The sequence below is a fragment of the Chaetodon trifascialis genome, chromosome 19, assembly GCF_039877785.1.
Source record: "Chaetodon trifascialis isolate fChaTrf1 chromosome 19, fChaTrf1.hap1, whole genome shotgun sequence".
Lineage (NCBI taxonomy): Eukaryota > Metazoa > Chordata > Actinopteri > Chaetodontiformes > Chaetodontidae > Chaetodon > Chaetodon trifascialis.
Window position 1 is genome coordinate 23,170,580 of NC_092074.1, and position 24,538 is coordinate 23,195,117.

General features: G+C 47.6%; 1 protein-coding gene across 2 annotated transcripts in view; it reads right to left on the reverse strand.

The window, feature by feature from the left end:
* Positions 1–24,538, reverse strand: part of ncoa1 (nuclear receptor coactivator 1) — a 41,115-nt gene that overhangs the window by 10,759 nt on the left and 5,818 nt on the right. For both annotated transcript variants that reach the window (XM_070988000.1, XM_070987999.1), the window contains exons 2-6: positions 13,641–13,859; positions 5,185–5,290; positions 2,298–2,464; positions 1,458–1,564; positions 1,169–1,346 (exon numbers count right to left, since the gene is read on the reverse strand). In XM_070988000.1, coding sequence (XP_070844101.1) covers positions 1,169–1,346; positions 1,458–1,564; positions 2,298–2,464; positions 5,185–5,273 — 541 coding nt within the window. In that variant the 5' untranslated portion in view covers positions 5,274–5,290; positions 13,641–13,859. The remainder of the gene's footprint in view (positions 1–1,168; positions 1,347–1,457; positions 1,565–2,297; positions 2,465–5,184; positions 5,291–13,640; positions 13,860–24,538) is intronic.

Here is a 24,538-nt window from a genome sequence, read left to right on the forward strand (position 1 = left end):
ATGGGAGTTTTCTTCTTACTAGAAACCTCCACAGGGCACCTTTAAGACCCTTCAGAGGCGAGAGCGGAGAGCTAACACAGCTGACAGGTCATAGGTTTCTTACAGCTGGATGTCATCATGATTTCCATGAAAGCTGCTGCTTCTTTATCAGTTCTGTAACTTTTAAAACTCTGTTCACTCTGCAGGTGCGACTTGCAGCATGAACTAATATACCCTTCAGCTCATTTTGAACATATCGCTAATTAAAACAAACGACACACTTCAATCAATGCACAAGCTTGTGAAAACACCGAGGACTCGCAAATTCATGTGCGACCCCTGACAGACAATCAATTGTGAAATGTGACGCTGCCACCTGTCTCTGAATGGCTTTTCACTTCCCGTGTCTCACATTTTTCCAACACGTTCCTGCCAAATCTTATTTGAAATGCTGTTTTTCCAGCCTGCTGGAAGACACCGATCCTGTCGGAGGTTTATTTACGATAATCAGCCTGGCTCTGAATGAATTAGCTCAACATCTTTATTGTCACGTGCAGACCAGCGACGGCGAGTTTGACCCCGCTGCAGCCTGAAGACGCTCCTCTAAGGCCGATCTGTACGTTTCACTCGTGTGTCTCTGTGAGGTTTTCAGGATCCGTTTCCAAGGAGAGCGGAGCGCCGTGGAGGCTGGCACACAATTAAAAAGGATTACGAGACCGACAGAAAACCCGAGTGTTCAACCTTGTCGTCGGCTGCACTGCGTTATCTTTTGTCCTGATGCGACCTCCCTCAGGCCCCTCCGCTCTCACTCTAATCTCTTCTCAAGGTTGGAGCTAAAAATTAAAATAACATTAGAGCAGAAAGTCATTGTTTCACTCTTCCTCGCTCCTCGTACTCACCCACACATGCTCTCTCTCCTCTCTTTGCCTCCCCTCCCTCTTCCAGCACATTCTACAGCTTTGTGTCGAGCTTAAAGCTGCGCTCACTTAAAACCTGTCCTTCGTCACTGCTTTCCATCACAGGTCCTCGTGTACTTTATCAGCAGTCTCTTCCATCAATAAACCCACTTCATTATCTGTATTAAGAAGTGTAAACTGGTTCTCTCCTGGTTTTCACTGCCTCCTTCATTTCTGTGGAAACTCAAATCTGAAGCTGCTGAATGCCTCAGTAATGGCCGCGGCTCACTCACCCAGGCTTTTGGGCAGAAGATTGCGAACAAACTCGTTGTGGTCTCCCACGTGGAGGATGCTGTAGACGCTGGAGGTCATCAGCTCCTCCTGAGCGTATCCAAGGTAGCTCGTCACGTTCTCAGAGACAAAGACGATGCGGCCCTCCCGGTTGACCACGAAGAAGAACCCGTCAAGGGCCTGAGCGAGCGAGAGCAGGTGGTGAGCGTTGAGGTGAAATCCCAATAACTCTGTGTGTGTGTGTGCATGTGTGTGCGTGCGTGTGTGCGTGCGTGCGTGCGTGCCGCTCACCTCGAGCAGCATGGGCCCCAGCGCCTCCTTCTCCACCAGCCCCTGGCTGCTGGAGGAGATGTCGCTCTTCTGCACCTCATCGTCTGGAGACAGAAGAGCTGCTTTCTCTGCCAGCCGGAGACAACAATGGAAGTGAGGGAATGAATGAATGAATGAATGAATGAATGAATGAATGAATGAATGAATGAATGAACCTGTACTTTTGTCTCTTTGTCATGATTTTATCTTAAATCTTTTATCTTAAATGTTGTTGCACTGACTTCCTGCTTTGTCTGCCAAAGCACTTTGTAACCGCTGGTTTTAAAGCTGCTGTATAAATGAAGTTATTGTTATAAACTGTATAAATAAAGTTACTGTTATCATCATTCCATCTACAACATGTACGCAGACACACCTGTAAGTGATCTGACACATCAACCTCATATTCCACACGAGAATCACGTTTTGATCTGTCATAAAACCGTAAAATCCACCGAGATTCGATGAAGAGCTGTTCGGTGCTTTTGTTTGTTTTTAAAACACAAATATGAGACATTCTGGTCAAATATGCGTCCCTGAGAGAGGTGAGGCGCAGTGAAGCCAACAGGGAAGTGACAAAAACTGCAGTTCCTCGAATGGCCACTAGAGGCTGGCTGCAAATGCAAGTCGATCCCCATAGACCCCCACATTAAAATGACTTTACAGCAGATATGAACAGTTTACAGCCTGCTACAAAAAACATCTTGGTCTGTGTAGCTAGCTGTCGGGAGAGTGTGTGTGTGTGTGTGTGTGTGTGTGTGTGTGTGTGTGTGTGTGTGTGTGTGTGTGTGTGTGTGTGTGTGTGTGCCTGCGCGCCCTCACCCTGCTCACGCCGTTTCATCTGCTGGATTTGGTCCACGGTGCTCTTGAGGATGTGGCACTTGTCGGGCTTGACGCTGAGCCCGGCGATGTCGCCCATGTTGGACGACAGCAGCTCAGCCAGCTCCTCGATGTAGCGGCACTCCAGCTCCCGTCTCCGCTTCTCCAGACTGCAGAGGACAAGACGTTCACGGACAGACGTCACTCTCAGACACGCCGTCTTTTCCTTACCTTCTGTTTACTGTCTCATCTAATCAACTCCTCCTTTAGTCTGTCAAATACTGTGAACGTGTTCGTCACAGAGGTGAAAAGAGAGAACATCAGAAATGGACTAGAACAGAGTGAAGAGCCTCCAGCAGGCTTTGAATCAGCTCAGGAAGTCTGTTATGGAGCAACAGGGACCAAAAAATGTGAAAAATTGGAAATTCTTCTCGAATTTGAGTTATGGCTTGTTCTCTTTCTCTACTTCTCGGTTTCTTTGTCGGTGTTTTTTAATGAGAATATCTTTACTTCCCACAACAGAAAAGACTTCAAGTCATAATTTACTGGAAGGATTCTTCCTAAAAAAGCAAATCTTTGGCACCGTGTGAATAAAAAGTCATGGATCAGACCTCAATCGTGTCAGAGGACAATGGAGGACACTTCACTTGAGCCACGATGATATTCCCTGACCTGTCTGCTGTGTCCATGATGAAATAAACATGTAAAAACACAAAAATACTGTTTAACCTTAAAACGACTTGATCAAAGGAACACAACACATTTAGACTTTTACAAAGATGGAAAAAAATCATCCTTCCTGATATTCAAGCTTTTCACTCTGCATTAAACAAAGGTGTCATTTGGGCTCAATGTGCAGAGAACATAATTATACATACACGTATATAAGAGTCACACAACCTGCAGATTAACAGAAGATGAAAATAATCACGGCCTGATCTTTACTTGACATGAGACGCACTTAAACTTCTGATCGCTGACTCAAACATGTTCAAACGTTCAGCTTCAGAGTCGGGAAACATCAGAATTCACTGTGAGTTCAGCGGTTTCTCACCCAGCTTTCATAAGGAGACCCGAAAGCTGCCATATATTAGTAAGTCAAACAGAGCGAGCAGCTCAGCTTTATTCTCCGGTTTCAATAACACACTCCCAGCCCGGCCAGTTACAGCAAGGTATGTGGTAAACACGAAAAAAGGAATGTGTGTATATGTGAGAGCGAGACGACAACAGCAAAAGTAGGTCAGTGCATTGGCCGGCCAGAACACACAGGCGTGGTGACCGAGGCAGGCAGGGAGGGGGGGAGGGAGGGGGGGGGGGGGGGGAGGGAGGGGTGGGGTGGGGGGTGGAGGGGAGGACGTCGCTGCTGTGTGGTGAACGTGCAGGTCAGTGGCTGCTGTAGAAACGCTAGCTGGGCTCTTACATCAGCTATCAGGCCTTACAGACAGACACACACACACACACACACACACACACACACACACACACACACACACACACATACACATACACATACATACACACACACACACACACACACACACACACACACACACACACACACACACACACACACACACACACACACACACACAGAACATTCACTCCTCAACCACGACATGACCGACCTTAAACCTCAGCCTAACCTAAAGCTGCATCCAATCAGAGCTCTAACTCAGGCTCTAAGCTGCGACAGGCTTTTCTTCTTCTTCTTCTTCTCTTTTATTCCCCCGACAGACTTCAGCTTTCACACATTCAAAGGGCCCCTCAGAGCCTCCGCTCGGCTCCACGAACGAGGGGCCGATGCCTTCAAGAGCCACGAGACACACATGTTCACAGTGTCGCCGCTCATCCGGCGACTCTGGAGGAAGTGGATATTTATGAGGAGCGAACTGTCGTGAGGAGGGACGTGACAAGTGTGTGTAGGCTGTTCGCAGTCACATTAAATTCAGATGGAGGGCAGGAAGTGAAAACCACAACAGACGAGAGGGAGGAAAGTTCTTACTGAGCTCGTTTCGATGAAATGACGAGAGAAACAGGATCAGTGTTGGATGTGGCTCTAACGTCAGGCTGCTGCTGAGGCAGATGAATGTTAAGTACCTCTGCTGAAGCACCACTAAAGGCGTGGATCATCACCAAACAACACAGGGTACGTTATTTACATTCAGCTGAAACCGCTAACGCTGATTTAACAAGTGTTCGTCGAGTTGCTTGTAGCTGTCACTCTAAATCTCTCACCGTAGACGTAAAACACAAGCTAACGTTCGAACATTTCCACCATCAGCCGACTGGCTCCTCCTCCTGCACAGACGCCGTGATTACTGTTTCAGAGGCATCGCAGACAATAAAGCCATTTTTTCTGGCTCCTCGTGGTTTGATCGATCTGAGCAACCGTAAACGACGCAAAACATCTGCCTTTAGAGAGTGTGTTACTCTGCTTCCTGTGCGGAAAATCACTTCCTGCCCTCCATCTGCAGTTAGCGCCACAACAAAAGAACAAAGCGACGTCATCTGCAAACAACCGGTTTAGATCCACAGACAGCTCTCATTCGATGATCTGCCCTCGCTCATCACTGACGTTTCGTTTCATCATCAATTCACCTGCAGATCATTTTCTCGATTGACAGATTGTTTGTTTAGTCTCTAAAATGTCACAAAAAGTGAATTCAGCAAATCACATTTGGGATGTTTGGTAATGTCACTTGAGAAGGATTTTAATACTCAGTTATCTAAATATTGGCAATTGATTTCCTTTAATTAATTAATCAAGCAGTTGACACTCTCTGCTTTTAAATCTCACTTCTGGTCACCGTCGTTTGGTGAATCCCGTCTTAAATTTGCTTCTACAGCGTCTTGTTGCCTGGTGATGTAACATACGTGGGCGGCTCTTTACCTTTGCCCTGATGTGTCGCATGGCGAGCCCTTCCTCTTGCGTGGCTCCGGCGTGGCGGGGTCCAGGGGGTTTTCCCCGACTGCACTCATTTTCAGCTTCAACTGACCTGCAGAGGAAGAAGGCAGGTTAAAGCGAGAAAGGTCACGAAGAAAACTCACAATTCAATCCCACAGCTCGACCTTTCAACAGAGCGGAGGACGAGCAGCTGCTGAACCGTCATCAGCAAACACGAGTGACACTCGTAATGAATGTTTGTCGACCCGCAGGAGCACAATCAGCACTTATGTAACAGCTGGCTCATACAGTCATCATAATTAGCTCTTATTTGTGACATAATATGGTGAGATGCACAAAATTCACAGCTCGTGAGCTTCAGTTTGGGGAATGACAGATATTTACATAAATACATAAACAAGCGTCCACACAAACGAGTAAAAAACCACATTTATGTCAGAACTGTTGTTCAAAGATTTAGAAATGATTATTCATCAGGATAAGCCAACAGTCACTGCAGCAGAAACAGTTCATCTGGTCTTCTTCATAACTTGCACTAACAAAAATGCATCAAGGTACAAGTGAACGCATCACAACACCTGAGTACTGAACACGATGAACGTCGTGTACGTGAAGCTGAGCCATGATTGAACTGCACCGAAGGAAAACTCTGTGTTTAAGCATGAACGTGTCAATATTTACTGATGTTTATTCACTCAGAACACGCTCAAAGTAACGTGCAGTAGACTCCAGCGCAGCCTTCGCCTTCGTGTGACTCTCACGTCTTCAGACGCTGCAGCTTGTTGTTGTTGTTGTTGTTGTTGTTGTTGTTGCCTGCATCGTACCGAAAAGCCTCCCTCACACTTCGTCTTGTGTCTCTCTGACACTCTTCATCATTCTCCCTTAATGGACTCGTGTCTGTTCTTCATCTGCACAGTCGACAGCCCGCATCGCTCTCGCTGCATCGGGAGGGTAACCACGGCAACTGGAAACGCTGCAATATTTGATGAAGCGCCGTGCATAGAGGACAGTTAACAGGGTCCCTGCACGATCCATTCAGCCAGATATCAACGTGAGAAGCCTTTTAATGGCATCAGAAACTGAATTTAAGGCTGATTTATTGATGCAAATCCACACGCGAGCAGCAAAGAGCAGCTCAGCTCATGAATTTCTGTCAGGTTGAGTCGAACCGGAGACGTTAACAACACACGACAGAAGATGGATTCAGGTCTCTTCATCTCTGAAACCACATCTATGAGGATGTATTCACATAAAAATCTGTAAATCCACATCAGACACACAAATGATTCAATCCACGGACACCCACAGAAAACAAGCCGCCATTGTCACCGTGCCGGGTGCCACGCTGCTCGCAGGACGTTAATCCTTCCTGACTAGCCTCGTTTACATTTCACCTCAGATCACCCCTCTCCTCCTCGGCCCTCTTTGTGCTGCTCACACGCTGCACTTAAAAAAGATCCATCCGCCACAGCGAGGAGTGAGAGCGCCGCTGCACATCAGCGCTCGATGAACGCACGGATGAGCCGACCCCGAGAGACCGCCGGCGCCCAAATAACAGCCGAAGTGTGAGCACGATGACGGCTAATCGCCACCCGAGAAACCAGATTCATCAAAACGAGCTCTGCAGCAAACGACGTGCATCGCAAACTCCAAGAAACGTGTGTGTGTGTGCGTGCATGCGTGTGTGTGTGTGTGAGTGAGTGTGTGTATGTGTGTGTGCGTGTGTGTGAATAACCTAACCCTAACCCTGAATAGTTCATTATCATTTTGATATCAAAACTGTCTTTTGGTGTATTTCTCTGCTGAGTGTTGCAGCAATTAACAAATATTTCCTTGATCAATTAATCTCCAATTACCTTCTTGTTTAATCAATCGTTTAGACAGTTCCCCAAAGCTAAATTCAAATGTCTGACAGGCTGCTGAATATTTAAGAGAAATAAAATATCAGTCAACAGAAACAACGAAGAAACCAGAAAATAGAAAATCTGAGAAACATCTGAGAGTTTTTGGCGTTGAAGTGAAATAATGACGATAATCGATTGATTTTCTGTTGATGGACTCAGACTCTTTTCTCTGATGCAAAGTGACAGCAGCTGTCAACAGAGCTCATCTTCACAGAACGACCTTGGCGTCACAATGCTGCTCATTTCTGATGAAGACGAGTTCGAACTACACCGCCGTATTTCTGGAAATAGGTTAATGGGAAATTATTGATGGAAGAGAGCATGAGATATTTTTTATATTTCATGAGACAGCAGCTGACGTGGACAGCCGACGCTGCACTCTGACCCTAAACGGATGATTTTATTTCTGAATTCAAAGCCATGAACACGCTCGAGCTGTTCACGCCGTGAGCCACATGTTGAGAAGGCGTAAATGCACCTGTCTCTGCCGGACGCATGCGTCACGTGTCACAGTGGACGCTCGCTGCGGCGTTCTTCATTCATCCAGCGTCTGCCTGCGCTGTCCTTGGGACGACAGCAGCTGAAGTTACAGTAAAACTGCACTGAAATCAGCTGTTCGCGCTGCATCTCTGAAAGGAAACTGCAGTCTGTACGATCAGACACAGGGCGTGCCGAGCTGATCCCTGATCAGTTCAAACGATGGATGATCTGTATGAGCAGCACGACGAGGAGGCGTGAAGATCAGCCGTGTTCGGTCAGCTGCCGTCTAAAGCCAGCTGAGCTCTAATTTAGGCTCCATTAATCTGTCTGATCAATAGATTGAGCTGTTTATAAAATGTCAGCAGTATTACTGATGTGATCTGCTCTCCTTCTCTGATGAAATCTCCATCAATCAATCGCTCAGAACTTGTCTCTGCAGTTGCAGGTGTGTTTCCATGTTCTTTAAAAGGATTTACACCCCACAGGTTTGTTTTCTGAGGAGCAGAAAATCTGATTTCATCGACGTAGCTAACGCTGCATTATTAACCGCCGTCGAGACCGTTTACGCTCCTGCTGCTATCTTGAAGTGCAGCAGCGTCGATAAAGGCGAAGGTAAAGGTGAGTGAGGCTGAAAAATCATTGCAAGAGCTTCAGTTTTAGTCACGGTAGACGAACACAGCACACACTGCAGATCTACTGTGAACGAAGGGGCAGCGTTACCATCCACGATGCTGAAGTGTCCGATGATGACTGGACGGCAGACCAGACTCTGCTCGTGTTTACACTGTGATAAAGACCTGAAGCACCAGGTTTAACAAACGCTTTCTGCCTCCATCTCACTGTGAGACACCTGTTACAGTCTGAGCATGAACTTCCACCATGTGACAAGGACAGGTGTGCTGTTTCCCATGTGCACCTGTCTTACCGACACACGGACGGCAGCGCAGGCCTCGATCTCTGGACACAAGCCCAGTGATCCCACATGCTGCCAGTTAAAAACAAGCTGGACATAATGGAATGTCCACTATGGCAGCCTGAAAGTGTAAGTGTGTGTGTGTGTGTGTGTGTGTGTGTGTGTGTGTGTGTGTGTGTGTGTGTGTGTGTGTGTGTTTCCATCAACATGACTATTTGCACTGAACACTTCCAGTGACTTCTGATTCCTGTTTATTTTCAGTGTGAACTGTGATTTAATTTATCCGCTTTGTTTGTGACGTCTGACTCAGTGTTTGCATTCTGAAGCAGTCGTATTGTTTCATACTGGAGACTAATTTGTTTCTGCACTTAAAGGTTGAAAGATGTCATTTCTGTTCATTTGAATGATTTTCCTTTACCGAGTTGTTGGTCCAACATTATCATTTTGACAACAATTCGGTGATTTTACGTCTGTATTTTGCTCCATGTGTCTTCCACACTGTGAGGCAATCAAACGCTGGGATCGGATCAGAACAATGTCTGAACTCAGAGATCAGAATCAGATCAGAACTGAAACACAAAGTGGATCAAATCTACGAATCACACGTATTAAGTCAGTTTTCACGAGCGAACAGCATTCATGTATTCACAGTCTGAGCATGAACCTCTTCTGATAAACTGAAATGATCCTGTTGAGCACCCGCAGCAGCATTTAAAAGACATACGACAGCGTCCACAGCTCGCGCTCATTTGTCGCCCGGTCACACGTGACCGACACGATCAGATTAAAGCGTTCCAGCTGCGGCGCGAGCCCGGCTTCAGTCGCACCCTCACGCACGCCAGCCGAGCGCTAAAGCATTAGAAAGTCTAATCCACACACCTGTAGACCAGGTCAGCCTCCTGCACCTCCTGACCTCACCCCCCCGTCTACGTGACGTACAGCGGAGCCTTCAGTCGCCAAAGAGGAAGAAGAAAAAGCAGCAGCGGCGGCGACGACGGCGCAGCAGAGCCAGACCGCTGAGAAAGCCAGAAAAGCCTCCACAGGCTCTCCATCACAGCCGCCTCAGCGTCTCTGGGCTTGTCGCTTCTCTCTCCTCCGCCGGCTTCATGATCAATTCACACACACACACACACATACACACACACACTCGACAGTATGGCTTGCAGTGTGGGGAGTGAGGAAGAGACCACCAGGTGAGGAGTGGGGAGTAAAGCATGTGGATTAGAGAGGTGGAGGGAGGAAAGAGTGGAGCAGGGAGAGGATGAATAGAGCCACAGACACACATTCAGGATCTTTATCAGTCGCTTTCACTGGCTTCCATTTTCATTGTGGAGGATCAGTCTGGACATCCTGCTGTGAATACAAAGCACAGAGCTTCCTCGATGAAGACTCCAGCTCCACTTCAGCTCATATCCTGGTCCTGATGTAAACTAAAAGGCTGAAATGTCCAAAAACCGGGATGTCTTCAGAGATCTGAACCAGTTTCATGCCTTCCTCAGTCTCTCACATGACGCTGAAACCCTCATATTGTTCCATGAGTGTGGGAGCGCTTCAGTGTGGAGCCTTCACCGTCAAACAAAGACAACGACGCGCTGACACGTGATATCTGGGGATTTAAAATGCTATTTAATGCTGCACTCGCTCTCATAATCTGAGAATGGAAAAGATAAATCAACAATTATTTCCTGCATAATCTCATCACACTGCTTATGCACGCAGCCTGGCCACCCCTCTCTGCTGCGCCGACTTGGTACAGCCCATGAGAAGCTGCTCAGTCACTGTTGCTAAGGCCCACCCTCCTGAATATAGGACATGACCGGAGGACGTATACAGCTTCAGTGTATCGGGGCCACGGCGCCCCCCCCCCCCCCCCGACTGCTGGATTATATGTCATACCTGTTGACAGGTGGGAGCCTGCACGTCCTTACTGTCAGCGTGCAGCTTCACTGCAGTGCAGACAGCAGGTGTGAATCTGCCTGCGTGTGGCGTCCATGAGGTCAGACCGAGGGTCACTTCAAACATCATGCAGCAATCACGACCTTCAGCTTTGCACTGATTGAGTTTCTTAAATTTTAGAGACTGATGCAATATTACGTTCCTGAACACGACATTAGCCCGTCTGCATGCATAATTGATCCAGACCAGATGAATCGAGCTGTGTTTGAGGAGGTTTCTCCTTGGTGCTGTGAACAGGGTTTACGAGTCAAAATGAAGTCTCAGGTCTAAATTATTGAGCTGCTTTAACATCATTTCATGAGTGAAACCAGGACAGCAGACGGGGGTGCATCTCCCACTCCTATGTATTTTGCCAGAGGAGGAACAAACACCCACAGCACTGGAACATACAGGTGCAGCCATGTGCTCGCAGGGTGTTTGAGGCCGTCAAAGGAAGACTTCCACGGCTTTCTCTGATCTGAATCAACACGTGCAGAGTTTCACTGCTGCACCGCCTTCACACACAATGCTGCAACCAAACCAAAGGCCACGCCGCCGTCTGCACGTTCATGCAGAAAGACACTCTGATTTGGTCAGATCATCGCGAATCAGAGCCTCCGATCCATTAAGAACAAAACAAATCAACTCAGAAACGACACAAAGCCGAATAAGCACAGCGGTGTTTGTTTGTTAAAGCAGTGCGAGCAGAAAAACACCAAAAACAGTCAAAGATTTCCATCATAATTAAAGACCAATAATTAAGTCAATTATGGACCCTTTTGCTGACTATCTGAATTATTTGCTCTATAAATGACAATAATGAAAATAGCCATCACAGCTCCCCAAAGAAGAAGTTCTCCCATTGAAGAGGCTGGAACATGATAACATTTGGCATTTTTGCTCGAAAAGATTAAAGATTAAACGATTATCATAATAGATTCATTTCAGAGTCCAAGGTTTCGTCTTCAAATGTCTTGTTTTGTCTCAGCGAGCAAACTGAAATATAAACCAGAGATTCTTCACATTTTAAAAGCTGGAAGCAGGAGTTTTCATTCTGTCAGTGCAGGAACCAGCGGCGGTGGAAAATGTTCAAACTCTATGGAAAACGGTCGGGGTAATGTATACACATCTGTGGTAAATGGGTTTAAACATGCAGAAACACTGCTGTGCTCCTTTAAGAGTCCCAGCCTCTCAGCTGAATACCCGTCAAGCTCCAGCCCATTGTTTCCCACCATCTGTGTACACCCAGATCCAGGATGTTTACCAAGAGTAAGAAATAACCTTGGACGGCGCACAGCTCCACACACACGGCGACAGCTAGCCAGACTGCTCGGTGTATAGAATACATAGTGCTAAGCAGTGAGCGTGGTGAGCTGCAGCTGGTGGACTGCTGCCCACAGCCATTCCTGCCATCTGAGAGGCAGCGGGGGCAGAAAAGTGTAAGTTAGACGAGGAAACGCTCCTCACGGGTCGCGCTATGTGTAAAACAGACACAGTACATGTACAGTATAGATGTATTTTTAGAGAGAGATTATTAATGGAGTCGTTCCAGCCTCTGAAATGTGGATATTTTCTGGTTTCTTCACTCCTCCACCACACTAAACTGAATATCTTTGTCATCTTTGGGAAGCACTGACTGACTTCTGTCACCATTTTCTGACATTTCACAGGCCGAACAGTTAATGGATTAGCTGAGAAAACGACTGATTTCCATGTATCTCCACAGCAGGGGAGTGAGCTGATGAATACTTCTGCATGACGTCGTCCTTTGGACACGCGTCTCTTAGTGCCGATGTGTCTCGCTGCTCACCTAATTCTTCACAGAGCATTTCAATCTCAAACACGTTGGCTGCCAGACCGATAACTCCACATGAATATTCATCATTTATTGAGCTGCACTGGTCTGTGTGTGTGTGTGTGTGTGTGTGTGTGTGTGTGTGTGTGTGTGTGTGTGTGTGTGTGTGTGTGTGTGTCCTCATTTCAACTCGTGAAATGCAGAGGGAGGCCTCGTCAGACATGCTGGGATGTTCAGAGCCGTGCAGCCGATTTGGGGCTACAAATCTGGGCGAGGACAGTGACAGAGAGGCATTATCTTTCCTCTCTGTCACGCTGAACTATTAATTTAGCCTGAACTAAGAGGTCTTCTTCCAAATGGAACAGACAGTCTGTGTTGAGACAGGAAACACTATAAATCCAGTCTCTCATGCAGCCTGTTTCACGTGTTTCTGGCGTACAGTCGTCTTCACTGAGGGTCTTTCTTTATCGTCTCTTTTGCTCTGTGAAACACATAAAGGGCCCGAATAATGGCCAACAGTAAAACACAAAAAGCCAATAAAACTGGTCCTTTCAAATACAAAGCACAGGCTGCACTTACACCCTTTAAATCAGGTGATGCCTGTCCTGACGCCGACGGCACGAGCGGCTTCTCGTGGCGCTGCTCACTCGTAAACTGGTCTGTTTCATTCATCTTCAGACCTCTGAGAAGCTCTTGAATTAGTCATTATAGGAGTCTTTGCAGAGGCTGGTGAGAAAAATATTCAAATGAGGTTTATGTAACAGGGAAATGTGGAACACATGCAGAGGTCCGGATACGTTCTCTACTGTATATAGAGGAGATACTCCGCTCTGTAGCGAAAGCACAGCGAGGGACGGACTCGAGCTGTGAGGTTAGCTTTAGCAACTGCTGCTAAACTATTGATCTACAACTGATTTTACACGGTATATCTGATGGTGTTATCTTGAGCTATCACAACCTGGGATTGTTGTTTTTCATTATTCACATCATTTGTGGACAAAACAATTTAGAAAAGCGAGTAACAGGTGATGAAAAGGGTCTCGAGCTGCAGAAGCATCATGGAACGAGCAGCGCTGCATCCAGGCACACGCTGCACGTCCAGTCCACGAGTCGCTTTCAGCTCGATGCAGCGACACAAGCGGCTCCTCTCGCTTTGCTTCTCTTAACATTAAACAGTGACCTCAGTTCACCTCCACGGCCGCCATCCTTCAAACACCACCTTCAGCCTTCTGAAAGCACGCATCAATAAAGTCATGAACAAACCTGTTTGGAGTATTCTGCGAGGATCAGCGCGGATAACAGAGTTACAGCAGACAAGGACCAAAACACACAGCAAGCAGCGAGCTGCAGTCCGGCGTTCACCTGCGACGTGCTGCAGCACCTGAGCGCAGGTGAGCAGCCACACTTCACTTACTTGATCTAAGGCTCCAGTGGGTGAGTCATGTGGTGGCTGTGGTGGCCTCGTCCAGGGCTCGGAGCAAAGATAAAGGGAGGAAGGGGAGACTGGGGGTGAGATCAGCGGTGGGCGAGCAGCTTGGAGTCGAGACGATGGAGCGGTGGTGGCGGGGTTATGGCTCCACAGCCGCTCTGTCACATGGCACCATCCCAGGTGCAGGGAGAAGCCTGCTGGCCTCTGAGGAAAGAGATGGGAGACACTGTAAGTACGCGACGCCGTGGATTCATCAGCTGACGACGGCTCATTGGTCATTACTGCAAACGCATTAAGACGAAAACAAAAACCACTGTCAGGACTTCATGTGTGAGACAGCTGAAGGATGATGAAGAGCCGCACCACCTGCAGGCTGCCATTCAAAAAAATGGAGGTCAGACCGTCAGCGCTACACGCTTTAACCAGCAGGAGCGCAGACATCCACTTTAATCATCACCTCAGCCTCAGCGCACTGATTCATCTGCTGCTGATGTTTGTGTTTGTGAGCGGGACATCAGCTTGATGACCGCAGACAGCTGGCTAGTTAGCGACGCAGCAGGTCGGGACAGACCGAACGAACGCAGCCAAGTCTGCGCGCTGTCCTGTAAACTTCAGCGGCTTCAGCTCTCACGATCACAACGCCTCGTCAACAAACACAAGCCGACAACACAGCGTTTCATCGCTCTGCCCCTCAAAGATGAAAGCGTTAAAGTCAACGTGAGATAACCGGAGTCACACAGCCCTACATCCACAGTCTGCACGCACATTCAGCATCTAAGAGCCTCGAACAGACGGCGCACACACACACACACGCACGCACAGATGTGATATTTTAGTGAACGTGATGCACGCCTCTGAGCTCCTGACACCTGTTGTTGCCAGCTAACCTCCAGGAAGGAAACGGACTGTGGCTCCAGCTCGCCCAACGACAGAAGCTGAAGTCCAGTCGAACAATCGCCATCGAGTGCTGCTGTGAATGTGTCGTGACATTAACCTGCGAGTGACCTGATGAAGAGGAAACTCAGAACATGTGTGCAGGGACGTCATGACGTCCTCCTATAGCTTCCCGTGGTTGCTGCGCAGATGACAATAAAGCTGGAAACTGAAGAACTTGGAAACACAAACACTGTCACAAACAGTTCCCGCGTCTCTTTTCAGTCGTTAATCTCATGTTTGAAAAAGTCTGAAGTCTCACAGGTCAGACGACACACGGTCGAGCTGAGCGGCCGTCGCTCAGCCGCTCGGTCTGGAGAAAGTTCAGAGCTCATGGCACGAATGAAAGAGCCTAAAACACAGCAGCTGATGAATGCTCCTGCTAATCCAGCTGCTTTCATGAGTCTGGAGTTCTGTGAGGGCATCGCTGTCTTGCTGTTGGTCAAGAAATGATCAAAACCGTGCAGTTCAACAGCTTTGTGCAATTGAAATAACAGATAAAACTCAGAAACAGTCAACCTCCATCCCTTCACAGGACGACGAGCGTTGACGAGGCGCTGCCGACAGGTGTGTTCTGAATATACATTTGGACATGAACCTGGCCTTCGCCTCCACCTCTGCTTCACCTTCATCTCCACTCCTGCATCTAAACGACCTGTTTGAGAGTAACAAGTCGTCGTCTTTGGAGGCCCGGACATGTGAGGAGGATCTGAGGCAGCAAAGACAGACGCACCTTTTCATATCCAAGGTGTGATCACAGAGAAGGTGATGCATTTCATCATTTCATGGAGATGCACTTAAAATATCTGACAAAGCGCTTCCTTTGATAACGGCAAGTATTCAGCCATGCAGCTCGTCGAAGACGACGACGCCTGCATTCCACACAGTCCTCCATTTCTTTACACTTCACAGGGAGCTCCAGCTGTCCTTCACAGACTGTGGTCCAGCTGCAGTTTGGGCTTCTGCAGACCGGTGAACACTGACCTGTTATGGAACAGCGTGACGGTCTTTGTTCTTCATCTGTCACGCACGTAAATAAATACAAGGAGCTCGTGACAAACAGTGCAGATGTGGAAAGGTCAGCCAGCTTATACAAGCACATGTTATCAGGTAGAAGGTCAACGCCAGTCCAGATCTGGAGGTCTGGTCTTTTTTAATTAGAGTCCAGCAACGCTTCCAGCATTCACAAGTCAGTGCATCACCTGTCAGTGCATCACCACACAGTTATGAGTTCTGGCCTCATTCCTTCTTACGCAACAGTGAAACGAAGCCAACATCTACGTCCAGACGGCACTGACAGCGTTCGGCCAGGACTGGCCTATTAACAGAAGTCTAATAGATCCAAAACACGTTTTAGATACCTGCCACCGTTTAAGATCTTTATTTGTCTGCACAACAGTTAGAGCGAAGCAGTCGTTGGCAGTGAAATTCTCGATCTTAGGCTCCGTCCGACACCGTTCACATAATGTACAAAAGAAAATCACACAAGTAAAATGAGAGGCGAGAAAAAGAGAATCTGAGTCAGAGTGAAAGCAAGTATACAAAAGAGCTGCTGAAGCAGAGGAAACCACAGCGGTGGAACATGATGGAGGCCCGACTTCACCTGTTCAACATCTGTGTGGAAGAACGGCCTCAGAGAGGAACACTGCATTCAGTCTGCTGAGAGGAAGCGTTCATGAAAGGTGCTCCACATCTAGTCACAACGTTCACAAGGTCTGCACAAGACTGAAGAACGCAGTACGGTCGAATCTGAACAGATTAATGCTGCTGTCACATGCTGTGACGGTCATCTGCTCAAGGAGACACAGGCAAACACAACAGTCCTTAATCTGGACCGCTGGTCAGGCACCACGTCCAGAGATGTCCACGATGGTCCTCAGCTCAACCTCGTGATGGAAACAGGCCATTTCTAAAAACCTGAAAACCGTTTGCACATAATGTTTGTCATCCTCCAACTTCCTGAAATGTCATGGCAGCAGTAAATCATGTCACGTCTATTGTTTTTCCAGCCGACTCAACATGAAACCACGACCACTTCCACACTCACTGTCATGAAAGTACGTCAACGTGACTAAAGGCCTTTGAACTGACTGCGTTCCACAGTTAGCGCACTCGATCGTTAATTCTTCAGTCCAGACGGGGACGCAGCCGTCAGGCTCTCTGGTCATCTCGACCAGGTTGGCGAACAAGCCCCGCGAGCCGGTCAGTGACATCAGCCCTCGGCGCCCTGTCATGGTGGCAGTTTGCTCTTCACAGTACATTCAATGCAGCCTGACTTATCTTTGAACATTTGTTTGAGTAAACGTGGCACTTGACACTGGATGTTCAGCAAACATTTTCAAAAAAACAAAGTGCGCACATGCACGCGCGCGCGCGCACACACGCGCGCACACACACACACACACACACACACACACACACACACACACACACACACACACACACACACACACACACACACACACACACACACACACACACACACACACACACACACACACACACACACACACACACACACACACACACACACAGATCCTATGAAAAACAAAACCACAGCTTTCCGTCCACGCTCATTAGCATCAGCTTCTCTTTGCCTTTGCTGGTGAGGCTGAGAACTCATTTAAAAATCTTTAGCGTTACTTCTTACAATTTGTTCTTTGTCTGACTGAAACTGAACTTTTGTGAAGAAAGGTAAGCCCCTGAAAGCCTCCCAGACTCCTTCATGTTTCCCACAATCCTCCAGTATTCACACTGATGCATCAACTCCCACGGTCATACCCATGGACCCAGCTTTCAGCCACCATTGGTGGAGTGTGGTCTGCGACCCAGGACGTCATCCGGTCCACAAAACCTGAGCTTCCCCCGTTGTTCTCTCTCTCTTTTCTCTTTATTCTCTTTGTCTTCACCTTGTTAATGGCTCTGACCATGTGGTCTGTTCAGAGGAGACCTTTCTATCTAAGATTCCTGGTTAGCTACTGTGCACAACGCTAACTGAGAGCAAACAGGTTTAGCTGCCGCACAAAGTCTGCCAGCTAACTTCAGGAGCAACAGGAGCCATGAAGCAGAGCCGCTAACTCTACAAGGAGAACAACCAGGTTCCTCCAACCTGCACAATCCAGCACTGCAAAGACTACATCTAGACTACACGATGCATCGCCAGCTAACAGAGCAACAGGCCAAACAACGCCGCCCCCTTAACGGACTGATGTTAGCCGGGCAGACAGGAAACGCAGCGTAGCACGGCTGAGCGCAGGACTGCTGAACGTCTGTCAAAGAACACGGTTATCGTGCACCGATCACGTATGTGTGCTTTAACTGACCTGCGTTTAGTTCAACTGTCTGTTGCACTGCTATCGCACAAGACTGAACGCTGCCACCTCACTGCACACCCTTCAACCTTTACATCTATCTATATGCTAATATTAGCTGGAGTTATTCAATTCATTATTAAATCTGAGCTCCAAACTGATAGTTTAGTATATCTGATGAGACTTAATTGGTTTTCAATTTTCCCTTTTTGTCCCTACAAAGGAAAACAATTGGTTTGAAAAGCTCATACGATTAAAATATCCAATGACATCAAGTCATTCGGCACTTTTTATGGTCAAATTTGGGTCACAAATGTGGTCGAGGAAACAGAAATTACTCACCAGCTGCAGGTGAACACGGTCTCTTTTGCTCAGCTGATTTCAGATGGCGAGGTGTTTACTGGTGAGCAGACTGGGATATGATTTCTTTCATGGAGTAACTGGTGACAACGCTCATCAAAAGCTTTCTCACCAAACCTCTTTTTTCTTTACGCATATCTTGCTGTTAAGTGCAGCCACAGAGTTGTGGTGCTGGCAGGCCACCCCAGATGAAAACCACACCTCAGCGTGGGACAAGGAGAGGTGTGACGGAGGATGTAAGGGAAGCCGCATGAACCTTTCTTCAGATATTATCAGGGGAAGGTGAGCTGCTTCAGCCTAATGACTAAGATTTAGGCCACTAAGTCAAATAACAAACACACGGGTGAGGAGGGGGGCAGCGCAGACCTCCGCAAGGCCAGCAGTCTTCTATGATATGCCTTGTTTCCCCTGCAGCCCAGCAGGCTGGCAGACCTACGGGGACCCCCACCAGGCCAAAAACAGCTTTCTGTTAAAGCCAAAATAACACCAAATATCCATTCATTCATACATTGACGGTTTACTTCTGTGTGGCGCTGCTCTCACACACGAGTCAACCTTTACGTCTCTACAACGAGCAACGTTTCCCAAATCTTAATCGTGAGTTAGGGACATGACCTCAGGGGGCACGCTGTACCAGGTGAGCTACCTGTCCCCTGACACCAGCGTCTCAAAGGGTGTTTGGCTTTTAAAGATGCTGGAGGATCTGTTTGTACTGGCAGATCCTTCAATCAGCCGATAAAACATAATTACTGAGCATGTCAGTCTTGTAATTACTGTCATGTAAGATATCTGATGTCATCATGAATCAAGAGGAAATGACTGTCAGGCCCTGAGTACATATATATATATATATATATATATACAAGATGCGTATATAGAGCAAGTGTGTATACATGCAGCAAACGTACCATCACACTCTTTCTCTGATTCATCAGCATTTTTAGGGTTTAAGAGTTTTCTGTGGGAGTTTTTCCTTGTCTTCTCGGAGGGTTGAGCCCGGGGGTGCTGCACCTTTCTGGCCCGTGAAGCCCACTCAGACATGTAATTCTGAGCTACACAAATAAATCTGACTTTACACGAGCGACTGCTGGTGAGCGCAGCAGGTCCTGCTTTGTTGTTGTGACGAGCTTCACACGGCTGACGTTTCCCAGGTCGCTGCTGCCGCCCTGGAGGGTCGAGACTCTCAGGGCTGGTGTTTCTCAGGACTTACTGAAAAGGGGAGGAGACCACGCCAGCCTTACCCCCCGCCCCCCGCCCCCCGCCCCCCAAACAATAGGCGATCACATCCAGCCCGAGGCTGTGTCTGTTTCCAAATGAGCCCAGTTTAATCTGTGGATCCAACTTCATTAACGATGCTGTCAGCATCTTTACAACTTTTAATAAATAAAAAGAAATGTTCAACTTGGTTTAATATCTGCCTTATCTCTGGTTTTCTCTATCTATTACAACAGAAGGAAACACTCAGGTTGAGATTTGTGGGATACCATATCAACAATAGCCTCATCAGATTATTTTTCTGAAGTTATTCATGTTAAAGGGGAGTAAAGCAGCTTCACTGAGCTCTCGGTCTGATCTGTACATGCCGTCAGGCCGGAGATAAAACCCTAAACTACTGCATATGCTGCAGCTTCAGTGCCTCAATCTGGTAAATGACTTCAATGCTGCTTTGCGGTGGAATTTCCCTTTAAGGCTAACAGTCACAAGTTCACTTCCTTTGCATGTAGCGTGGTCACTGCTGCTCTCAGAGCAGAGGCTTAATGCTTCACAGACCATGTGGACCAACACAAGCCTGATCCTTAAGACGTACACCCTGACTCCACAACAGTCTGGACTCAATAATCAAACTGTTCACTGCAGTTTCCTGAAGTGTCTCTGAGTCCATGTATTAATCTCCTTCATCCTTCATGTGTTCACAAAGTGGTGAACTCGCTCCATCCTCTACAATCAACTGAGCCTTTCCAGGACGCCCTTTCATACCCAATCATGATCCTCTGCTTCAAAATGGAGAATTGGTGGTATTATGAACACTCATTATTGGTGAGAGTGAGTACAGTGTGTGACTGGTCCTTCACCTTTGTCATCTGCTGGGAGTGTTTGTCATCCGTTCTGGTGTCAGTCTCGAGGTGCCGGCCTTACCTCGCCCTCTGAAAGACGACACAATTCCAGGAAAAAGCCACGGCTGCTATTGTGAAAGCTACTGTATGCATCCATGTCACGTACAGCATGACGGTGCAGCATGATACAATGGCTGAACAACCATTGAATCCTTAGGATTGTGTCACCTCGACGTCAGGTAGCTAGTTTCTGTGCTACTTCACAAAAGGACGCATCTGACTCCGGCTCACAAAGCTCATCATGACAATAAGACGATCACAAAGCCCGACAGACAACAAGAAACACACTGTAAACAACTTTCACAATGAGCACCTCTGAACACAGTGCTGGTTTTAGCTCAGCTAGCTCGATGGTTGTGGTCACATGCTCCTAATGTTAGCTGCTAGCTAAGCAACGCAGCCAGCTGTTGCTGTGCTAACGCCTAGCTTGCTAACTTTGCTTTGTTTCCTGTCAGCCTGCAGACTGCGACCACAAACACCTTTCTTCTGAAGGAAGTCTGCTGACAGGTATGAGTGAAGACGAAGTGAGCTTAGCATCGCTTACATCGCGACTTCTGTGTCATCTCTGCAGCGAAGCTAGTTTGCTAGCCTCGCTGATGACACCCCTTCATAAGCAGGCAACTAGCGACAATGCGTCTACTGGAAAGCGCTTGGTTGTTTGTTAATTTTGTGTTTCACACAACGGTGTGTGAGTTAGAAGCTTTTATAAACGCATGCTGACACAGTTTTAAGTCCGCTTACATTCATTCAAATGACAGGTTACAGGTGAAATTTGTGTTTTACGAGACGAGTCATGTGACATTTTACACACATGCTCCCTGCATTTGTGGATTTTGTGCAAACAAGCACCGTAAATCAATCCCAGAGGAATCCACACAAACAGATTTCCATTGAAAAAGGCTGATGGTGACGTGCAAATGAAGATAAACGAGCGGTTAATTAGAGGCACAGGCTCAGAGCGACACATAGAAATCACTCTGCTTTTAATTGTGCATTGTGCTACACGAGTTATGTAACATGGTAGTTGTTTGTGAACACATGACTGTTTTAATCACATTTAGCAGCTCTGAGGAGAAATTTGAGTCATAGTGGTGCTTTGAGCGTTATGCAAATTCAGCAGAGCACCAAACCATTATGGTACATGTTCTAGGAAGCAGAAATGTCTGCACAAAATTTCCTGGAAACCCATCTGATAGTTGCTGAGACATTTCAGTCTGGATTGAAGTGGTCGACTGGCTGACCAACAGTGGCATCCCTGGAGACGCACGGCTAGCATGGCTAAAAAGCTTCCTTACAGCCCCTAAACCCTCAACATGACCTCAGGCATCCATGCTGTTCATTAAATAATCACGTCAACCAAGCAAATCAGCTCCTTCACAGTGAAAGTCACGATCAATAAGCGTCACTGCAAAGTTCTTCCTGTAAAGCAGCTGCACGGCGTGTTGAGTTTGCAGGATTTTAACAGCATGCAGACGTCAGAGGGGTCGACCATTAAACCCAAACAGCCCTCAGATGCTCGTCTGTGCATGCACAAGTTTCAGCTCAGGTTAGGCGGTCAGAAACTGGCGAGGAAACCTGAGCCTGTTCGACACCTGGCGTGCACGAGAAACGTGCATTTCCTAACAAAGAAATCCAGAATTGTGCCGTTTCTGCTGCATGTAAAGATGTTTTGGAGAGAGCAGAGATGGTTCTGGAGTGCTGTTTCTGTAACGCAGTGAGTGGGTGGAAAGTCATCATGGACCGCAACAGCATCGACAAAAGAAAGAGGTAAACAACCACAACGCTGGTGTGAAAACACCTGTGGCCGTGAGATGGCCATAAGCCTGCATCTGAATACCTGGACCACAAACAGAAGCCATTTGCACTGCGTCGCACTTCACACAAAACCGCTTCGCTTCCTCTCAGCGCGCTGCTTCCTTCTGTCAATGGCCACCGTCTAGACTTCACCGACGCCACAGATGCTCTGCTCTGCAGCCGTTCAGCTGTGCAGCCAGTAGACCAGGCTGCTCCTGACAGTGTTCACCTGCGCTGAAGTTTGTCGTGATTACACCTGGACGACGGCGTTTAAGTCTTCTTAATCATGCTCTTACCGTAGCTTCCACTCACCCCCAGCTTCTCCACACTTTTCTATAAATCCCTCCGTCCTGAGCAAGAAGTCTAAAGCAGGCAATGTTCAGAGTGGGAAACAAAAAGGGCGAAGCAGCATATTTACACCACAGCTTGAGCAGGACTCCCGTCAGAACGACTGCAGTGACTTATTTAGAGATCGACGTAAATGTCTGCGTTTGTGTCGACCTTTTTAAATAAATCAGTGCCGGCGTGATGAGCGTGTGCTGGGATTTAACTCCCTGCACCACAAAAGAGACCCAGCCAGTGATGCTCATGCTGCTTTCTCCTCCTCCTCCTCCTCCTCCTCCTCCTCCTCCTCCTCCTCCTCCTCCTCCTCCTCCTCCTCCTCCTCCTCCTCATGCCAGAGGTTTCCCAGTCACCTGCCGCGACTTATGGTCATGTGATCACAGTTGAGCTGTGGGCTTAGATGTTGTATTTTAAATTCTATATATTATTTCCACCTCGGACAGATGAGCCACTTTAAGACTCTTTGAGCAGCTTCAAATTCATTCACACTGTCCCAAAGACATGTTATGAATTTCAGCACATATGTATGTGCTAAAATTAACTGTGTTCATGAAGCACCTGTACCTGTGTACCTTTCAGGTAAAGGCTACAAGCAATGACCGGTGGAGATCATCAAACTGGTGAGCTCCAAAGAGTTAAAAGAGGGGTAAATAAATAAATCATCTTCTTCGTGTGGTATGATTTATGACTTTAAGAGCTTTGACGTATCGTACAGGAAAAGCTCAAACTCAGAAAAACTCAATCTTGGAGAAACATTCTTCAGTTAATGGGCTTGATGGGAGGTGGAGACACCTTTTTTGATGAAGTTCTGGCATAGTGAACATTTAACCCACATGACTGATCAGCTGTTTCCACTCAGGAGAAGAAGAAGAAGAAGAAAACTGTCTCCTCATCACTTCACAGATCTGATCTAACCTTCGTCACACGAACACATGAAACAAACAGAAATGTTGTATTTCCATCGTTTTCCCCATCAGAGCTTCGACTGAGGCTCTTTTAACGACGTCACCTTGTTTCCCTTTCTTCTTCTGCGATGGCATAAGGGCTGCCTGACATGAGAAGTGGCGCCACCTCCTGCTTATCTCCATGAGCCGATAATTGCATCACGGTGCTGGATGGAAACAAGCATTCATTCACATGAGGATTATCTCAAAATTCGGTTAAAATGTGGACTTTAAATACCTTTGGATGGAAAGCAAAGTACAGAAGGGAGGGACCAGCGGCTCCAGCTGACATTTCAGAGCCGCTGAGAACACACTGAATCCACTTTCAGCTGAGACACTGGAGCCTCGGGGCCACTCAGCGGCTTTGCTTTTTCAGGCCTGGCTGCGATACAACACAACAAAAAGGTGTCGTGATGTCAAGTCACACACATTAAAGCGCTGAGTGCAACTTAAACAACAGCTCAGTGAGTCTCAGTTCAGCAAACTTTGGAAGTGTCCCCCCCCCCCTTACAGCACCTGTACGCTGCGCTTCACAAAGGCTGTTTACACCAGCATATGTTCATTACACACTGTTCATTTCACATCGAAGGTGCAACACCCCCAGCTGTTACACTTCCTCTAATTCACCTGACAGAGTCCTCTGGGCGCGTCAGCAGAGGATCCTGTACCTGTGACTGTCATCCTTCAGGCAAACAGCCTCTTCATCACAGACACCTTCCACATCTGAGCAGGAGAGAGGAGCTCTTCTGATGGCGGGCCATTGGCTCGACCGTGAACTCAGCAGCCCACTCTCCCCGCTCTGTTTTCTCACTTGCCCGATCGATTTCTTCCTGTTTCTCTCATTCTTTACCTTCTCCTTCCCTCCATTTCCTCCCAGCCCTCACAGATTCTCAGTCTGCTGCACAAGCCTTTTCCTCTAGGTGAGAATGTAGGCCATCGCTCCGACAGAGGAAGGCAGCGAGGAGTCGAGGCAGCGCCGCTCGTCTTCCTCGCGTTCTGACTCACAGGACGACCCGCGGCGAACATCAGCCCGAGCCGCTGGGCTGCACCGCCGGCCAATCCGAGGGCTCCCGCACGTCCCGCTG